General features: G+C 50.7%; 1 protein-coding gene across 1 annotated transcript in view; it reads right to left on the minus strand.

Moving 5' to 3' along the window:
- The window catches only part of SLC28A1 (solute carrier family 28 member 1), a 56286-nt gene that overhangs the window by 14866 nt on the left and 27809 nt on the right, over positions 1 to 13611 (minus strand). Inside the window, 2 exon segments of the mRNA XM_027089160.1 lie at positions 3086 to 3166; positions 4565 to 4645. Coding sequence (XP_026944961.1) covers positions 3086 to 3166; positions 4565 to 4645 — 162 coding nt within the window.

A 13611-nucleotide genomic window follows, 5' to 3' on the forward strand; every position in this document is an offset into this window, starting at 1 on the left:
GGGGCGTACCCCCTCCACCTGGGAGTGAGCAGGTCACAGCGAGGGCTGGGGACCCCAGGGGAAGAGACAGCAGGGTGGGGTGAGGACCAGAGTCTGTACTTGGCTGAGCCTCTCTGAACCTCAGCATCAGCCCAGCTCTGTGGAAGGACCCCCAGCCCTTCCTGTGGGCCTGATAACGCTCCCCTGTGTCAAGTGCCTCCCACGTCCAGGCACCCAGCTAAGCCCCTCACACACATCACTTACAACCTTCTAGGAAAGAAGTGGTCGTCTCCACATTCCAGGAGAGCAGAAGGTCAGAGAGGTTCAAAGAATTACCTCTGTTCGTGCAAAAGACCAGAAGCAGATGTAACTCCAAGCCTGACGTTTAGTGAAGCCATGGGAGTTGCCAGAGAGAAAGGAACTGGGGCATTCGATGGCATGTTTAGTTCAGGGCACGTGGGGAAGCCTGTAGCCATTCGTTTATTCATTCAATAAATAATTATAGTATATACTATGTTCCAGACTGTGCTATGGAATAGGGATAGAGATGGGGGAGGTGGAGGGCAGATGGACAAGGCAGGGTAAGCAGTGGACCTCAGCAGGCAGAGGCATGATCTGACTTGGGTTTTTTTTTTTTTTTTTTTTTTTTTTAATGTGCCTATACACTGGAGGTGACCTCACCTGCGAGGGTGATGCCCACCAGAGCTCCCAGCGCCATGGTCCCTGGGCTACATGGTGATGGTGGCTCTTAGGTGTTTTTTTTTTTTAAACAAACCTTCTTTTTTTTTTAATTTTAATTAATTAATTAAATTTGTTTATTTTGGGCTGCACTGGGTCTTCGTTGCTGCACGTGGGCTTTTTCTAGTTGCCGCAAGCAGGGGCTACTCTTGGTTGCTGTGCGTGGGCTTCTCATCGCGGTGGCTTCTCTCGTTGTGGAGCACAGGCTCCAGGCGCGCAGGCTTCGATAGTTGTGGCACATGGGCTCAGTAGCTGTGGCTCGCGGGCTCTAGAGCACAGGCTCAGTAGTTGTGGTGCACGGGCTTAGTTGCTCCGCGGTATGTGGTATCTCCCCGGACCAGGGCTCGAACCCGTGTCTCCTGCATTGGCAGGCGGATTCCTAACCACTGCGCCACCAGGGAAGTCCCTGACTTGGGTTTTTAAAGGGCCACTCCAGGGGACTTCCCTGTCTGTCCAGTGGTTAAGACTCTGCGCTTCCAATGCAGGGGCGCAGGTTCGAACCCTAGCTGGGGAATTAAGATCTCACGTGCTGGGCTTCTCTGGTGGTGCAGTGGTTAAGAAACCGCCTGCCAATGCAGGGGACACGGGTTCGAGCCCTGGTCCAGGAAAATCCCACATGCCACAGAGCAACTAAGCCCATGTGCCACAACTACGGAGCCTGTGCTCTAGAGCCCATGAGCCACAACTACTGAAGCCCACATGCCTACAGCCCATGCTCTGCAGCAAGAGAAGCTACCACAATGAGAAGCTCACGCACCGCACCAAAGAGTAGACCCTGCTTGCTGCAACTAGAGAAAGCCGCGCACAGCAATGAAGACCCAAAGTAGCCAAAAATAAATAAATTTTAAAAAAAAGATCCCACATGCCACACGGCCAATAAATAAATAAATTTAAAAAAAAAAAAATAAATAAAGGGCTACTCCAGCCTGTGTGTGAAGGATGGGTAGGGGCAGCAATGGTGGCAGGGAGAACAGAGAGGAGGTGGTTGTCGTGTCCAGGTGAGAGACAAGTGTGGCTCATAGCAAAAAAAAAGCAAAAGGGCAGCAGGGCAGGTCTGGGATGTGATGTGGGGCAGAGCTGTCAGGACTTGCTGATGGACTGGATGCAGCTGGGAGCAAGGGAAGCAAAGGAAGGAAGGATGACTCCTCGATTTTTGTCTAACAACCTCATTGAAGACGTTGCCATTTACTGAGAAGGGAAAATCTTGGAGACGTGCATGTGTGTTGAGGGAGGGAATTAAGGGTTCTGCTTGTTTGGACTTGCCTAGTAAATTATCTAAGGATATCCAAGTGGAGGGTCAAGGGGGCAGTTATATATATATCAGACTGGAGTTTAGGGGAGAGGAAGTATTTAAGCCATGGGGCTGGGGCAATCCCCTGGGGACAGACTGTGGCCAGAGAAGAGAATAGGGCCCAGGCCTGCCAACACTGAGCTTGAAATGATACCACTAATCCTTGAAGGTTCCCCGTCCCCGTGAAAGTTAATTCACCTTTGGAGCTCTTTCGGTTATCGTGTCCTATTCACCTAAGATTTGTCTTTTCTCAGCAAAAACCATTGATTACATTTGCAGCATTTTATATAAAATAAATGCTGATACTGAAATATCTTTTTCTCTTTTGCCTCATTTTGAACAACTAAGGGATTTTGGACTATTTATCTCAGAGCACATCTGTCTTAATTGGCTTAAAAAAAAAAAAAAACCTTTGAAATCTACACATTTGCATTATAGCAAAAAAGATGCAAATATCCTCCAAAGTTTCCTAAACTGCCCAGTGAAATATGGCATACTTTGGCAAGTATGTTTTTTTGGTGACTTACATGTTGGGCAGATGGGCCGGGATTCTGGAACAGTCACCAGAGTCTTACCCCTAGGAGGGTCCGGCCTTCTGCAAGGGACTCAGGACTGATAGTCCCTTCAGAGTCACACTTAGATTGGAAAATACATTTTCAGAAAGAGGGAGGGGGAGAAAAAGACAAACTGATGTTGTGGAAGGAACCCTGTCCAGGAAGAAGAAGACTTGGATTCTAAGTTCTGGCTTATGTTGTGGGATCTTGGCAAGGCATTCCCAGCCCCGAGCCTCAGTTTCTGCCTGTATTAAGAGGAGAACATTGGACTCCATCTGTAGGACTTGTGAGTCTCTAAGCTGATGAAGACAGCCTAGACCTAGGGTGGGAAGAGGTACCAGGGAGATACTATCCTCCTTGGCACGACCCAGGCAAGGAGTGTATCCCCAAATGGAGCATCCCTAGGGCAGCAGCCCTTGGTGACCCTGGGAGAAGGTTTGATTGGCTCTTCTGCTGACTGAATCAGAGCTCTAGGGACCCAGGGCACCCGCCCTCCTTGAGGGAAGGAGGCTGCAATACTGACCTGGCTCACAAAGATGGTTCAAGCCACACTCAGGGTCTTCGTGGCCATGGGGCCCATGGTGGCCTGCATCAGCCAGGAGATCTAGAAGGAAGCAGGGTGCTCTTTGTGGATTGGTATCAGCAAGCCCCAGGGACAGAGAGAGTCAGGGGTGGAAGTACCTTAAAAGTCTTCCTTCCAACTCCCAACCCACGTAGGACTCCCTTACCTACATTTCCCCAAAGGTCCATTCATCTTCTCCTTCCACACCTCCATTGATGGGGGCTTATCATCCATGAAAAAAGGATTCCCTGGTCAAATATATTTGAGAATTGCTGTACACACACACCTTGGAGATGACCAATACTTACCAGTTTATTAAAGGCTCTGAGAAGTCCTGCACAAAACTTGTTTAAATTTGTTTAGCCTGGTGTCTAGCTTAGCTTCATAAAATTATTTGACCAAGGGACTTCCCTAGCGGTCCAGTGGTTAAGACTCTGCGCTTCCACTGTAGGGGGTGCAGGTTTGATACCTGGTTGGGCCATATGGCGCGGCCAAAAATAAAATAAAATAAACAATTTGACCATGGGATCCCTTTACCTAGTAGCATTTATTAACTTGCTGTGAAACTAGAGTTTTGGGAAAGGCTTTGGGAAACACTGTATTAAAAACTTCTTTCTTTTAATCAACATGAAATCTGCTTCCCTGGAATTTCTCTCCACTGCAGGTACCTCTCAGGCTGCCTTTTCCCTAACCTTCTATAAGTGTTTAGAATCCTACCCGTAACCTTCTTCACCCTGGCCTTCTCTTTTTTGGCCCTTCATCCCTACTTCCTTCAGCCATTCTATGGAATGTATGGTCTCAGGCCCTTTCAAACTGAACCCACTGATAGTTCAGTTTGTCATAGCCCCTTGGTTGAACACATTCTCCAGATTTGGGGATAATTGTCTCCCTTAGGCCATGCACTGTGCACTCTTAACATAACCACAGGCTGCACTACTGGCAGCTGCCTGATGATACTGGTTTATTCTGAGCTCAATCAGCTAAAAACCTCAGAATCTCTTGTCCAATGCTGTCTGTCTCCTGCATCCTGGTTTTGTGCAGCAGATTTTATGAACATAAGCACAGGATTTGACATTTATATCAGCTAAGTCTGGCCCACGTGACCCACTGCTCTCAAGATCTTTTTGGTGTAAATTATTTTTTCCCCTAACACTTCTCTTCAATGCAGCCCCAGTTCTGTAAACTTCCCTCCCCCAAAGACCCCACTGGATTTTGGTGCCATTTCTCCTTAGTAGCATGACAAGAGACTCTGTGAAAAGTTGTTTTGTTGGTAGTAGACTCTGAGAGGAGGCTGGGGAGCAGGGGATGCTGGAAGGTCCAGGCCCTCAGAGCAGGGGATTTGGGGAGGGTGTGGGCTTGGGAGCAAGGCATTCTGGGAGAGTGTGGTTCCTGTCAGCCTGTGATTCTGGGAGGGCCCAGGCTGGGACCTTGAGAACTCACCTTCAGGATCACCCACTGCATGAGGCTCACATAGTAGAGAACGGACATGGCACAGATGAAGAAAACAGTGATGGGCAAAACCTGCCAGCAAAGAGCACAGACCCTGGGGTTAGAGGCAGAGAGGTGGCAGGGTACCACGCAGGGCCTCGGAGGCCCCAGACAGCCACTTCATCCAAGGGCTTGCCACTCAGAGCCCCAACGGGGTCAGGGAAGAAGCTCTGAATTCAGTGCATGAAATCGCATATGGGGCCTCTCTGGAGGCAGCTGTCCTCTCTGTTCCCCTCTAAACATTAACCATCCACCCAGGCACCCCTTGGGCTGTGGTAGAGAAGCAGGACTTGAGTCCACCACTTTTTATCACCTGCTTCTTTGTCTGTAAAGTGGGGAGGAAGTGACTACCTCTCAGGTTGTTGTGAGGGTTTTGGGAGCTGGCTCAGGGCCCAGCACCTCCCTAGCACAGGGTCCGTCCTCCACCCTGAGCTCAATCCTTGGCCCATGACGCTGGCCTTAACCTCCCTCCTGTGCTTCGGGCCTGAATCAGAGGCCCTCATCTTTCTAGTGTTCTACTTCCACTCGGTGCCAGTGAGCTCCGAACGACACTCACTGTGGACCAGCCATCTGCATTTCCTCCTGTCACCCTCTTTCCTATTACCAGGCTTATGACTGCTTTTCACTTACTCCAAGCCTCTTCAATTTCTCCTTCAAAGCTTCCTCGTGCCCATTTCCTTCTCCCCAGGGCCTCCCCTTCCCTGCCCCACACTTCCTTGTTACAGTCTGACTTAGAATAACAAGGACTGGCAACAACTTAAATGTCCCTCAGTGGAGGACTAGTTTGATAACCTATGGTATGGCTGTGCAGTGGTGCACTCAAAGTCAGGAAACAAGAGTGAGGAAACTCACTAGGAGTAGTTTGGGGATGATTTTCAAGATAGATTGTTAATGAAAAAAGAGGGCTTCCCTGGTGGCACAGTGGTTGAGAATCCGCCTGCCAACGCAGGGGACACGGGTTTGAGCTCTGGTCCAGGAAAATCCCACATGCTGCGGAGCAGTTAAGCCCACGCGCCACAACTACTTAGCCTGCACTCTAGAGCCCGTGAGCCACAACTACTGAGCCGGCACTCTAGAGCCCACAAGCCACAACTACTGAGCCCACGTGCCACAACTACTGAAACCCGCACGCCTAGAGCCCGTGCTCCGCAACAAGAGAAACCACCATAATGAGAAGCCCACACACCGCAACGAAGAGTAGCCCCTGCTCGCCACAACTAGAGAAAGCCCGCGTGCAGCAACGAAGACCCAACTCAGCCAAGTAAATAAATAAATAAATAAATTTATTAAAAAATTTTAAAAATAAATGAAAAAAGAGAAGGTGTAGAACAGGGTGCATGGTGTGCTACTTTATGAGTAAAAAAGATGCGGGTGGCATTGCAGGTGCTCTTGTGTGGGCACAGACATCCTTAGACAGATACGCAAATGACCAGGAATGGCAGCTACCTTGGGGAAGGAACTGGATGACTTGGGGGTCAGGGGTGGGAGGGAGATTTACTTTTTACCAAATCCCCTTTTGTACAGTTGGAATGTGCTATCTGTTCCAAATAGCTTTAAAATAATAAGTTATGCAGAATTAGTAATAACATGGGAGCATTCTTATGCTAGAATGTTAAGTGGGGAAAATGGAATATTAAAAGCACAGAAGGAAGGCTGGGACGCATACACCCAAATAGTCAAGGTAGTTGCTTCTGTGTGCTGGGACTGTGGAAACTTTGTTTTCTTCTTTCTCCATTTCTAATTTCTCATCTGCTCCTATAATTTTCTATAAGAGGTGGACACTTCTCAAGGGAGGAGCACAGGCACAGGAGAGCTTTGGGGGCACCTCATCAGTGCAGTTTTGGACTTGCTGGGTTTGAGATGCCTGTGGGTTTGAGTGGACTGTGGACTGGGAAGGTGGGCAGAAGGGCCGGCAGCTCTGAGGAGAGTTCTGGGCCAGGGCTCGGTTGAGGGCAGGTTGAAGCCACGGGGCAGATGCAGTTCACTGAGGAAACTGCCCTGGAAGAGAAGAGCAGTGGCTGAGGACAGGGCCCTGGGGTGAGCATCCCTGAAGGGTGAGAGAAGGAGGAGGAGCGCGTGGTGGAGACAAAGAAGAAACCGAGTGGTTGAAGGACTTCCAGGAAGGGGTGCGATGGAAATTGAGGGCAGCTTTTCTAGAAGGGATGGTCCATCAGCTGTGCCAGATGCATCAGAGAACTCAGTAAGGACTGAGATGGATGCTTGGCTCCTAGCGATTCAGGGCTCCCTGGTGACCTAGGTGAGAGCAGTGTCAGGAGGGATGGGCACAGAGGCCGGGTATCAGCGAACCAAGGAGGGAGTGGGACCCGAGGAAGTATAGAGACAACAGGAGGAGCTTAGCTGTGCTGGAAGGAAGAGGGGCTGCCGAGAGGGGTGAGGGGTGGAGGAAGAGGTGTTTTCATTGTTCAGAAGGAGAGTGTAGAGCAATCAAGTTCAAGCTCTGGTTCAAAATGAATCGGGACTACAGAGTGGTCCCTGATGAGAACAGAGACTCTGCCTAGGCAGCTCCCCTGGAGAAGAGAAACAAGCCCTGCTGAGGTTGTTTTCCCTTTCCCGTCCCAGATGAATGCCGCGGGTTCTGTCTGGATCTGCTCCACTTGACATCCCTGTCACCAGCTTCACTGCATGGGAGTGTCACCTGACAGGGAATGCAGGCACTGGGTGGAGCAACTCTCTTCCTGCCCTGTGACTCCCCAGGCCGCCTGGTGCTGGACACACCCCCCAACACAACGGTGGTGACAGCATCCTGCTCTCCCTGGGAGAAAAATGCAGAGAGGATCACGTACTGTCTAGACTGCCTGTTCAATTTATCACGCGAGGGACCGCTCGGCAGCCTGGCAGGTTAGCACAGATGGCTCAGGCCAGCAAGGAGAGGGCCCGGGGCAGCAGAACCCGACTGCAGAATCGGGACTTTCTCCTGGCAGCAACCAAGAGACATTTTCTAGCTGGGAGATGGGGATCTTCGGTGGAAGAGAAGCTGGGACATTTAATACTAAATAAGGGCCCTGAGGCCAATATGATCTGACAGTCCAGGAAATACCCTTGGGCCCTGTAGCATGTGAGATGGCGGAAGACAGGGCAGGCAGCTGGCTGTGGGAAGGGGGAGGAAAGTGCCCTTAATTCCTACCACTCGTGCACTATGCAGTCCTGCTAGGAGCCAGGTACGCAACGTGTGGTGCCTCACGGATCCTCAAAGCAACTGAGGTCGATGTCAATCCACTTCACAGTGGGGACACTGAGGCTGTGAGATGTTGGTTACCTGCCCAAGGTTACACACCTGCAAAGAGACAACCACTAAGCAGGTTGCCAAGGACCTACCATGACCCTGAGGAGGTTTGCCCTAGTGCCAGTCCTGGAACCTCATTTCTTTGTCTTCAGGAGAGGCATCCCCTCCCAGGCAGAGCCTCAGCCCAGGGTGTAGCAGCCTCGAGTAAGTCCTGACCACCACTTTGTGGAAACTCAGAGCAGGCCGGTACTGCTAGTACCAGCACTCACCCTTACTCAAGGGAAAAGGAAAGCATAGCGCCTCTAAGCCAGTGGTTCCCAAAGGGTGGTCCCTGACCAGCAGCATCACTTGGGAATTTGTCAGAAATGCACATTCTGAGCCCCACCCCCAGAGTTTCAGATTCAGTAGATCTGGGGTGCACCTGAGAGTTTGTCCTTTCCCGTGGACACCACACTCTAAGAACCACTGCTGTAGAGTGTAGAGCAGACTCTCCGAGCAGACGCCATCTTCTTCCCAGGAAACAGGCTCTGAAGGCAGGGCTAAACCCACTCAGGGCCTGGTCCTGCCGCTTCCTCTCTATGGAGGGAGTTGAGCCAGGGCTGCTGACGCCCTCCTAAGGCCGTCCCAACAGCTCCCAAACCCCCAGCCCCCAAGGCCTAAGCCCTGTCACTAGCCCCAGGCCACAGTAAACCAAAAATACCCAAAGCTGGAAAATTCCTCGGAGGACACTGCTGCAATGTCCACCGACCTTGCAGAAGGAGGAAGGGACTTACTCCAAGGCCACAGAAGCTCCGCATGCCTCCTGATTTCCTGCTTATGCCATTCCCTTCACCCAGAGTGACCTCACCAGTCTGCCCCCATGCTTGTCTATCTCTGCCTGTCAAAGTCTCCTTCAGAGGCCTCTGCAGATGCCAAATTCTCATCAGATCTCTCCAGTTCCATCATCCCGTCCCCCTCCTTTCAGCACCCACCCCTTCTCCACTTCCCTTCCATTCCCTCCTCTGGAAATCACGCTCACTACGGTTACCAGTGACCCCTTAATGACTAAATCCAAGGGCACCTGTCAGTTCTTATCTTACTTGATGTGTTTTTTTCTGGCCACATTTGGCGCTGATGACCACTGGGGACTGCAGAGGCTGCATCAGGCAGACACCCCGAAACCCTTGGGAGATGAAAACACTTTCTGCCTAGGGGTTCCTCGGGGAGAACATTTCATCAGCACTGCTGAGCTTCGTGAGTGGGTGTGTGTTCCAGAGGCTGGAGTGATAGTGAAGGAACGAGTGAGTGAGTGAGCATGTGCTCCCAGGTCGGCCAGACCCAGGAAGGTGTGGGAGTGGGGGCGGGGGGTGGGAGGTGATCGTGTGGGTGGAAAGTTACTAGAAGGGAGATGGAGCCAAGGTGGAATGACTAATCGAGACCATACAGCCAGGAGGTGGCTGCCATGTCGACTGTGCCAGAGGACATTGAGGGCTGAAGGAGTCCCAGGGAGATTCGGCTTCCTGGAGGAGCAATGAGCTGGACCGTGGCCCAGCAGGAAGCAGCTTGGATTCTGAAAATCTGAGTGAGTTCAGAGATTTCCCCAGGCTGACATGGGCCAAAGACCTTGGACTAGGGCCACATGACTCATGGAAAGGACGGAAAGAAAACTCTTGAGTCTTCCATTCGACTCAGCACTAACAAAGTTACCCCCAGCTTGAGGATAAGCCCCAAGCTCGGCAAGTGTGTGCGTGTGTGTGTGTGTGTGTGTGTGTGTGTGTGAGAGAGAGAGAGAGAGATAGGCAGGGGTGCAGGGTGTGAATGAAACTTTGTGATTAGTAAATCTTGTTGAGAAAGGGAGTTCTGTGGCCATGGAGCATTTGTCTTAAGTCCTCCCTCATTCCGGCATGCCTTTGCTAAGGAGACCACTGGCTAATAATACACTGGCCAGGAATTTGTGCAGAGGAGGACAGGGCCTCCCCGGGGCCAGGGAATAGTTGGCGTTCGACTAGGAAATGCTAAGCCTGGTTAATGATAAACTCACCTCTCCTGTTTTTATTCTCTTGACTGAACATCCAATCTCAAAGTCTTTAGCAGCTATTCACTGGTTTTAAATTTATCATTGTTATTATTAGGGATGCTTTTTGTATTTGGAAGGGATACCTGATGTCACCGACTTCTACTTAGAGTATGAGGAAGAAAACATCGCTTAATTGAAGTCCAACAACCTGGTTCTAGCCCTGCCTCTACCTTAACTCACTGCGCAGTTATGCCCAGGTCACTGCTCCTCTCTGGGGCATGGTTTGACCATCTGTAATATCAACAGGAGGCCCAAAGATCAATGAGCTCCCTCCTAGCCCAACGGTCTATGAATCCATGGTTCTGAAGGGTGATTCGGGGAGAGATGCAAGTAGCAGGTGTGTACATATTCTTCTAGAAAGGGAGGAGAGACACACAGCTAACACTGGTGAGGGGATGGACAGAGCAGCAAGCCAGGTGATAGTTTCTTTGCTGAACTGGGAGAGAAGTTGAGTGGTGGCTCTGGTGGACGGCAGCTGCTTGGATGCCCCTTCCCTCACTTCTTTCGGTAAAAAATTTGACTTTTCTTTAGGAAACCACCCCTCCTCTACTCTCAGCCCAGAGGCTCCAGGTTTGGCCCATCAAAGTGAGGTATCTTCCCTGGCTACAGTTCAAGGATGGCATATACCCCAAGCCAGGCTAAAAAGAGCCTACTTTTGGATTTCCTGCTGGAGCTAGTGGAAAACAGGCTCTCTCTCTCTCTGCTAGGGTTGCTAAGTTGGTTGGATGTAAGCCTGGTACCTCTTTATCACAACCTCAAGAGAGCCTATCCAATACTAAGACTAAGACTAAAGCCAAGTCTAAGAACACAGAACCAGGATATAAGCAAGGCAAATCCCAGGTGATGCTGCATACCTGGATCCAGCAGGACCTGAAGCCTCTGGATTTCTCAGTTATCAGAATTAATCTTTCTGTTTGTTTGTTTTCTGTTTAATCTTTTCGTTTAAATCAATTTGAGCCGTGTTTCTGTCATTTACGACCAATGAACTCAGGAGCTAAGCACCCCGATCAGGAAGTATAGCCTAGACTCCCAAAGGCGGCCCCACGTTACAGCTGGGAGGGACTCCAGATCAAAGGGTCCATGCCATTGCTGTTTCTCCCAGGCAGGTATGCTATCTGCCACGTGTGCTCTGCTCCTATACTAGACCACAGATGCTCACCTAGAATAGAAGGGCACCCTGAAAACAGAGCTAATCCAGGTCCTAAAGGGAGCTGTCTGCCTTGTTTTCTATAATGGGGGGTTAATAGTACCTGCCGGTCCTAGGCAATAATCCTTCAAATGGTGAGTTTCAGAGGGTGGCTTCCACTCAGTCAGAGCAACTGACTCCCTGGCTTTGGGTGGGAACATGAGACTCCGGTCACTCCAACTTCAGTATCCCCTGCCCTGGCCTTAGTGATTGATTGGGTCAAGAATGGTCACATGACCCAAGGCAGACCAATCCAAAACCCACCCTGGGATTTTTTAACTTGAGCAGGCAGAGAAGAATTTCCCCCGTGCTGGGTGACACGCATGTAAGAATGAGTATCTGGTGTTGCTGGGGGCCAGGAGAAGATCTGTTATGAAAGAATGAAGCTAACACCCTGGGATGAGCAGAGATTCAAGGCTGAGGGCCACGAGCCTGGCAGCTCTGGGGCCCTGGTTCCAGCTGGCACCAGTTCTACCTTGCCTTCCAGCTTGTGAGCCAAGAAACAGTCCTCCCTCTCTCCTCCCTTTAAAGCAAGTTTCAAATGGGTTTCTGTCCCTTTCAAATGAACCAAAGATATACTGTTTTCTTCTAAACCAAGGGAAAAACAAAGATCCAAGGTTGGAGGCCCCTTCGTTACCACTGTCTACCAAGGAAAGGGCTCTGATATCAAGGCACAGAAGTGAATAGGCAAGAGCATCGGGCTTATTCCAATCTTGATTCCAACCCTCTCCAGCGTTATGAGCTTTGCACAAGCAACAACCACTCTGAGCCTCAGTATCCTCACCTGAAAAAGGGGGATAATGATATTCTTTTCCCCATAGGGTTGTAAAGGTGAAGTGAGTGCCTGGCATAGAGTCCTTGCTCCAGAACTAGTAGCTGTTACTATGACTTCCTTCTCCCTAAGCTTTTCTTCACTGTTCCACCAGAATCTCAGGTCAGAGGGGGACACAATTGTTTCTGGGGGCCCTGGATCCTGCTGCAAAGCCTGTGTGTAGCTTTTGGCTCTAGAAGGTTGGGAAGCTCTGGCCTCTGCTGGGGAGGTTTGGAGAAAGAAGAGCTCAGCCCTGGTTTTGGGCCAAAGGACAAGCTGCTCAGGACCACACAGTCATGGGAACGGTGGCCCAGCCAGTGGGAGGCTGGCTGTGTGGGAGCCCAACCCACAGCCAGGGCCTCAAAGAGCCAGACGTTCCCAGCAGGCAGAGAGACTTCCCACTTGCACAGAAGAACCATCATTTATCCATCTCATTCATTCAGCAAAAAGCAGCGTACCAGGCACTGGGCAGGGCTTTGCTGGGCTCAGGGTCAGTTAACCAACACCAGAATGAGTAAGACCCAGGCTGTGTCCTCAAACAGCTAAAAGTAACAGCTGCAATGTGTGGAGCTAAGTGACGAGCTTCATGGAGCTGGTCTCTCAGCTGCACACCCCCACTTCGCTCCCCACGGTGGCCTCCCTTCTGGACTGTGGCAGTCTGGTGGTCCCTGCGTCATCACCTGGGTGTGAGGCAGCCTCCTCCCTGGTCCCTTTTTCCAAGCATCCTGGTTACAACCCTTCCTACCTACTATTGAAATCACAACTGTCCCAAAGCTCCAATCAAGTCCCTCCCTGCTCAAAAATCTTCAATAGCTCCTCATTTCCTGGGGACCAAATCCAGGTGCCTCAGCCTGGCATTTAAGACTCTTCAAGAGACAGCCCCACCACACTTGCAGTTTATCCTCCAATCCATCCTTTCCTTCAAATAGCTTACATGCCCGTCGAACTGAACTACACCCTGTACCTTAGACAGCCCAGAACTCTCTCACCTCCACGCCTTTGCCCAGCCATTTCTTCTTCCTGACTATCTCTGTGCCTCCAATTTTTTCCTGTCCTAAGGCTCCAGTTCAAATGCCACTTCCTTAAGGGGGCATCCTCACTGTCCTTATTTTTTAAAATGTCTCCCTAAATGGACTCCCCAGACACTTTCCTTCGTGCCAGTTACACCTGAACCTGGCTGCCTGGGGAGGTCGAATCACAGAGTGTTGTAGTTTGCCTTGTAAAGTGTGAGAAGCCACCGCCACTGTTTCTCTGTCTGGTGGACATAAGAAGCCACCCTGGAGCAGGACTTCACTGTTTTTCCCTGAAACCTTGGTGGCCCCTACTTGGAAATGCAAATGTAAAGGGAGCAGCCCTTCCCCGCCTCTGCCCTACAAGAATGGTGTTAGGGAACTTTTGGAGGGGCTGACAGAGGCCTACACAGAAGTGATCCTCTCCCTACACTGAAGTGATCTCAGAAAAACATGATGGACAAATTTGTCCTGAGAGGACAGGAACCTGGTCCCTCCCCATTTCCTCCTAGGGCTGACATTATTGGAACCCCTTGGATGGAGTGGATGTTTCCCAGAGAGTTGCTGGCGCAAACAGAGACCAAAGCTCCCAGAGGACCTCACCATGATTCAGGGTTGGGGGTGGGCTGGAGGTGTCTGGACTCGTGAACTGGCTTGACACCCAGAAGTCCATGCCAAACCCATGGCTTGGG

This window comes from Aethalodelphis obliquidens, unplaced genomic scaffold, assembly GCF_003676395.1.
Source record: "Aethalodelphis obliquidens isolate GAN/ISIS:26980383/991018 unplaced genomic scaffold, ASM367639v1 scaffold65, whole genome shotgun sequence".
Taxonomy (NCBI): Eukaryota; Metazoa; Chordata; class Mammalia; order Artiodactyla; family Delphinidae; genus Aethalodelphis; species Aethalodelphis obliquidens.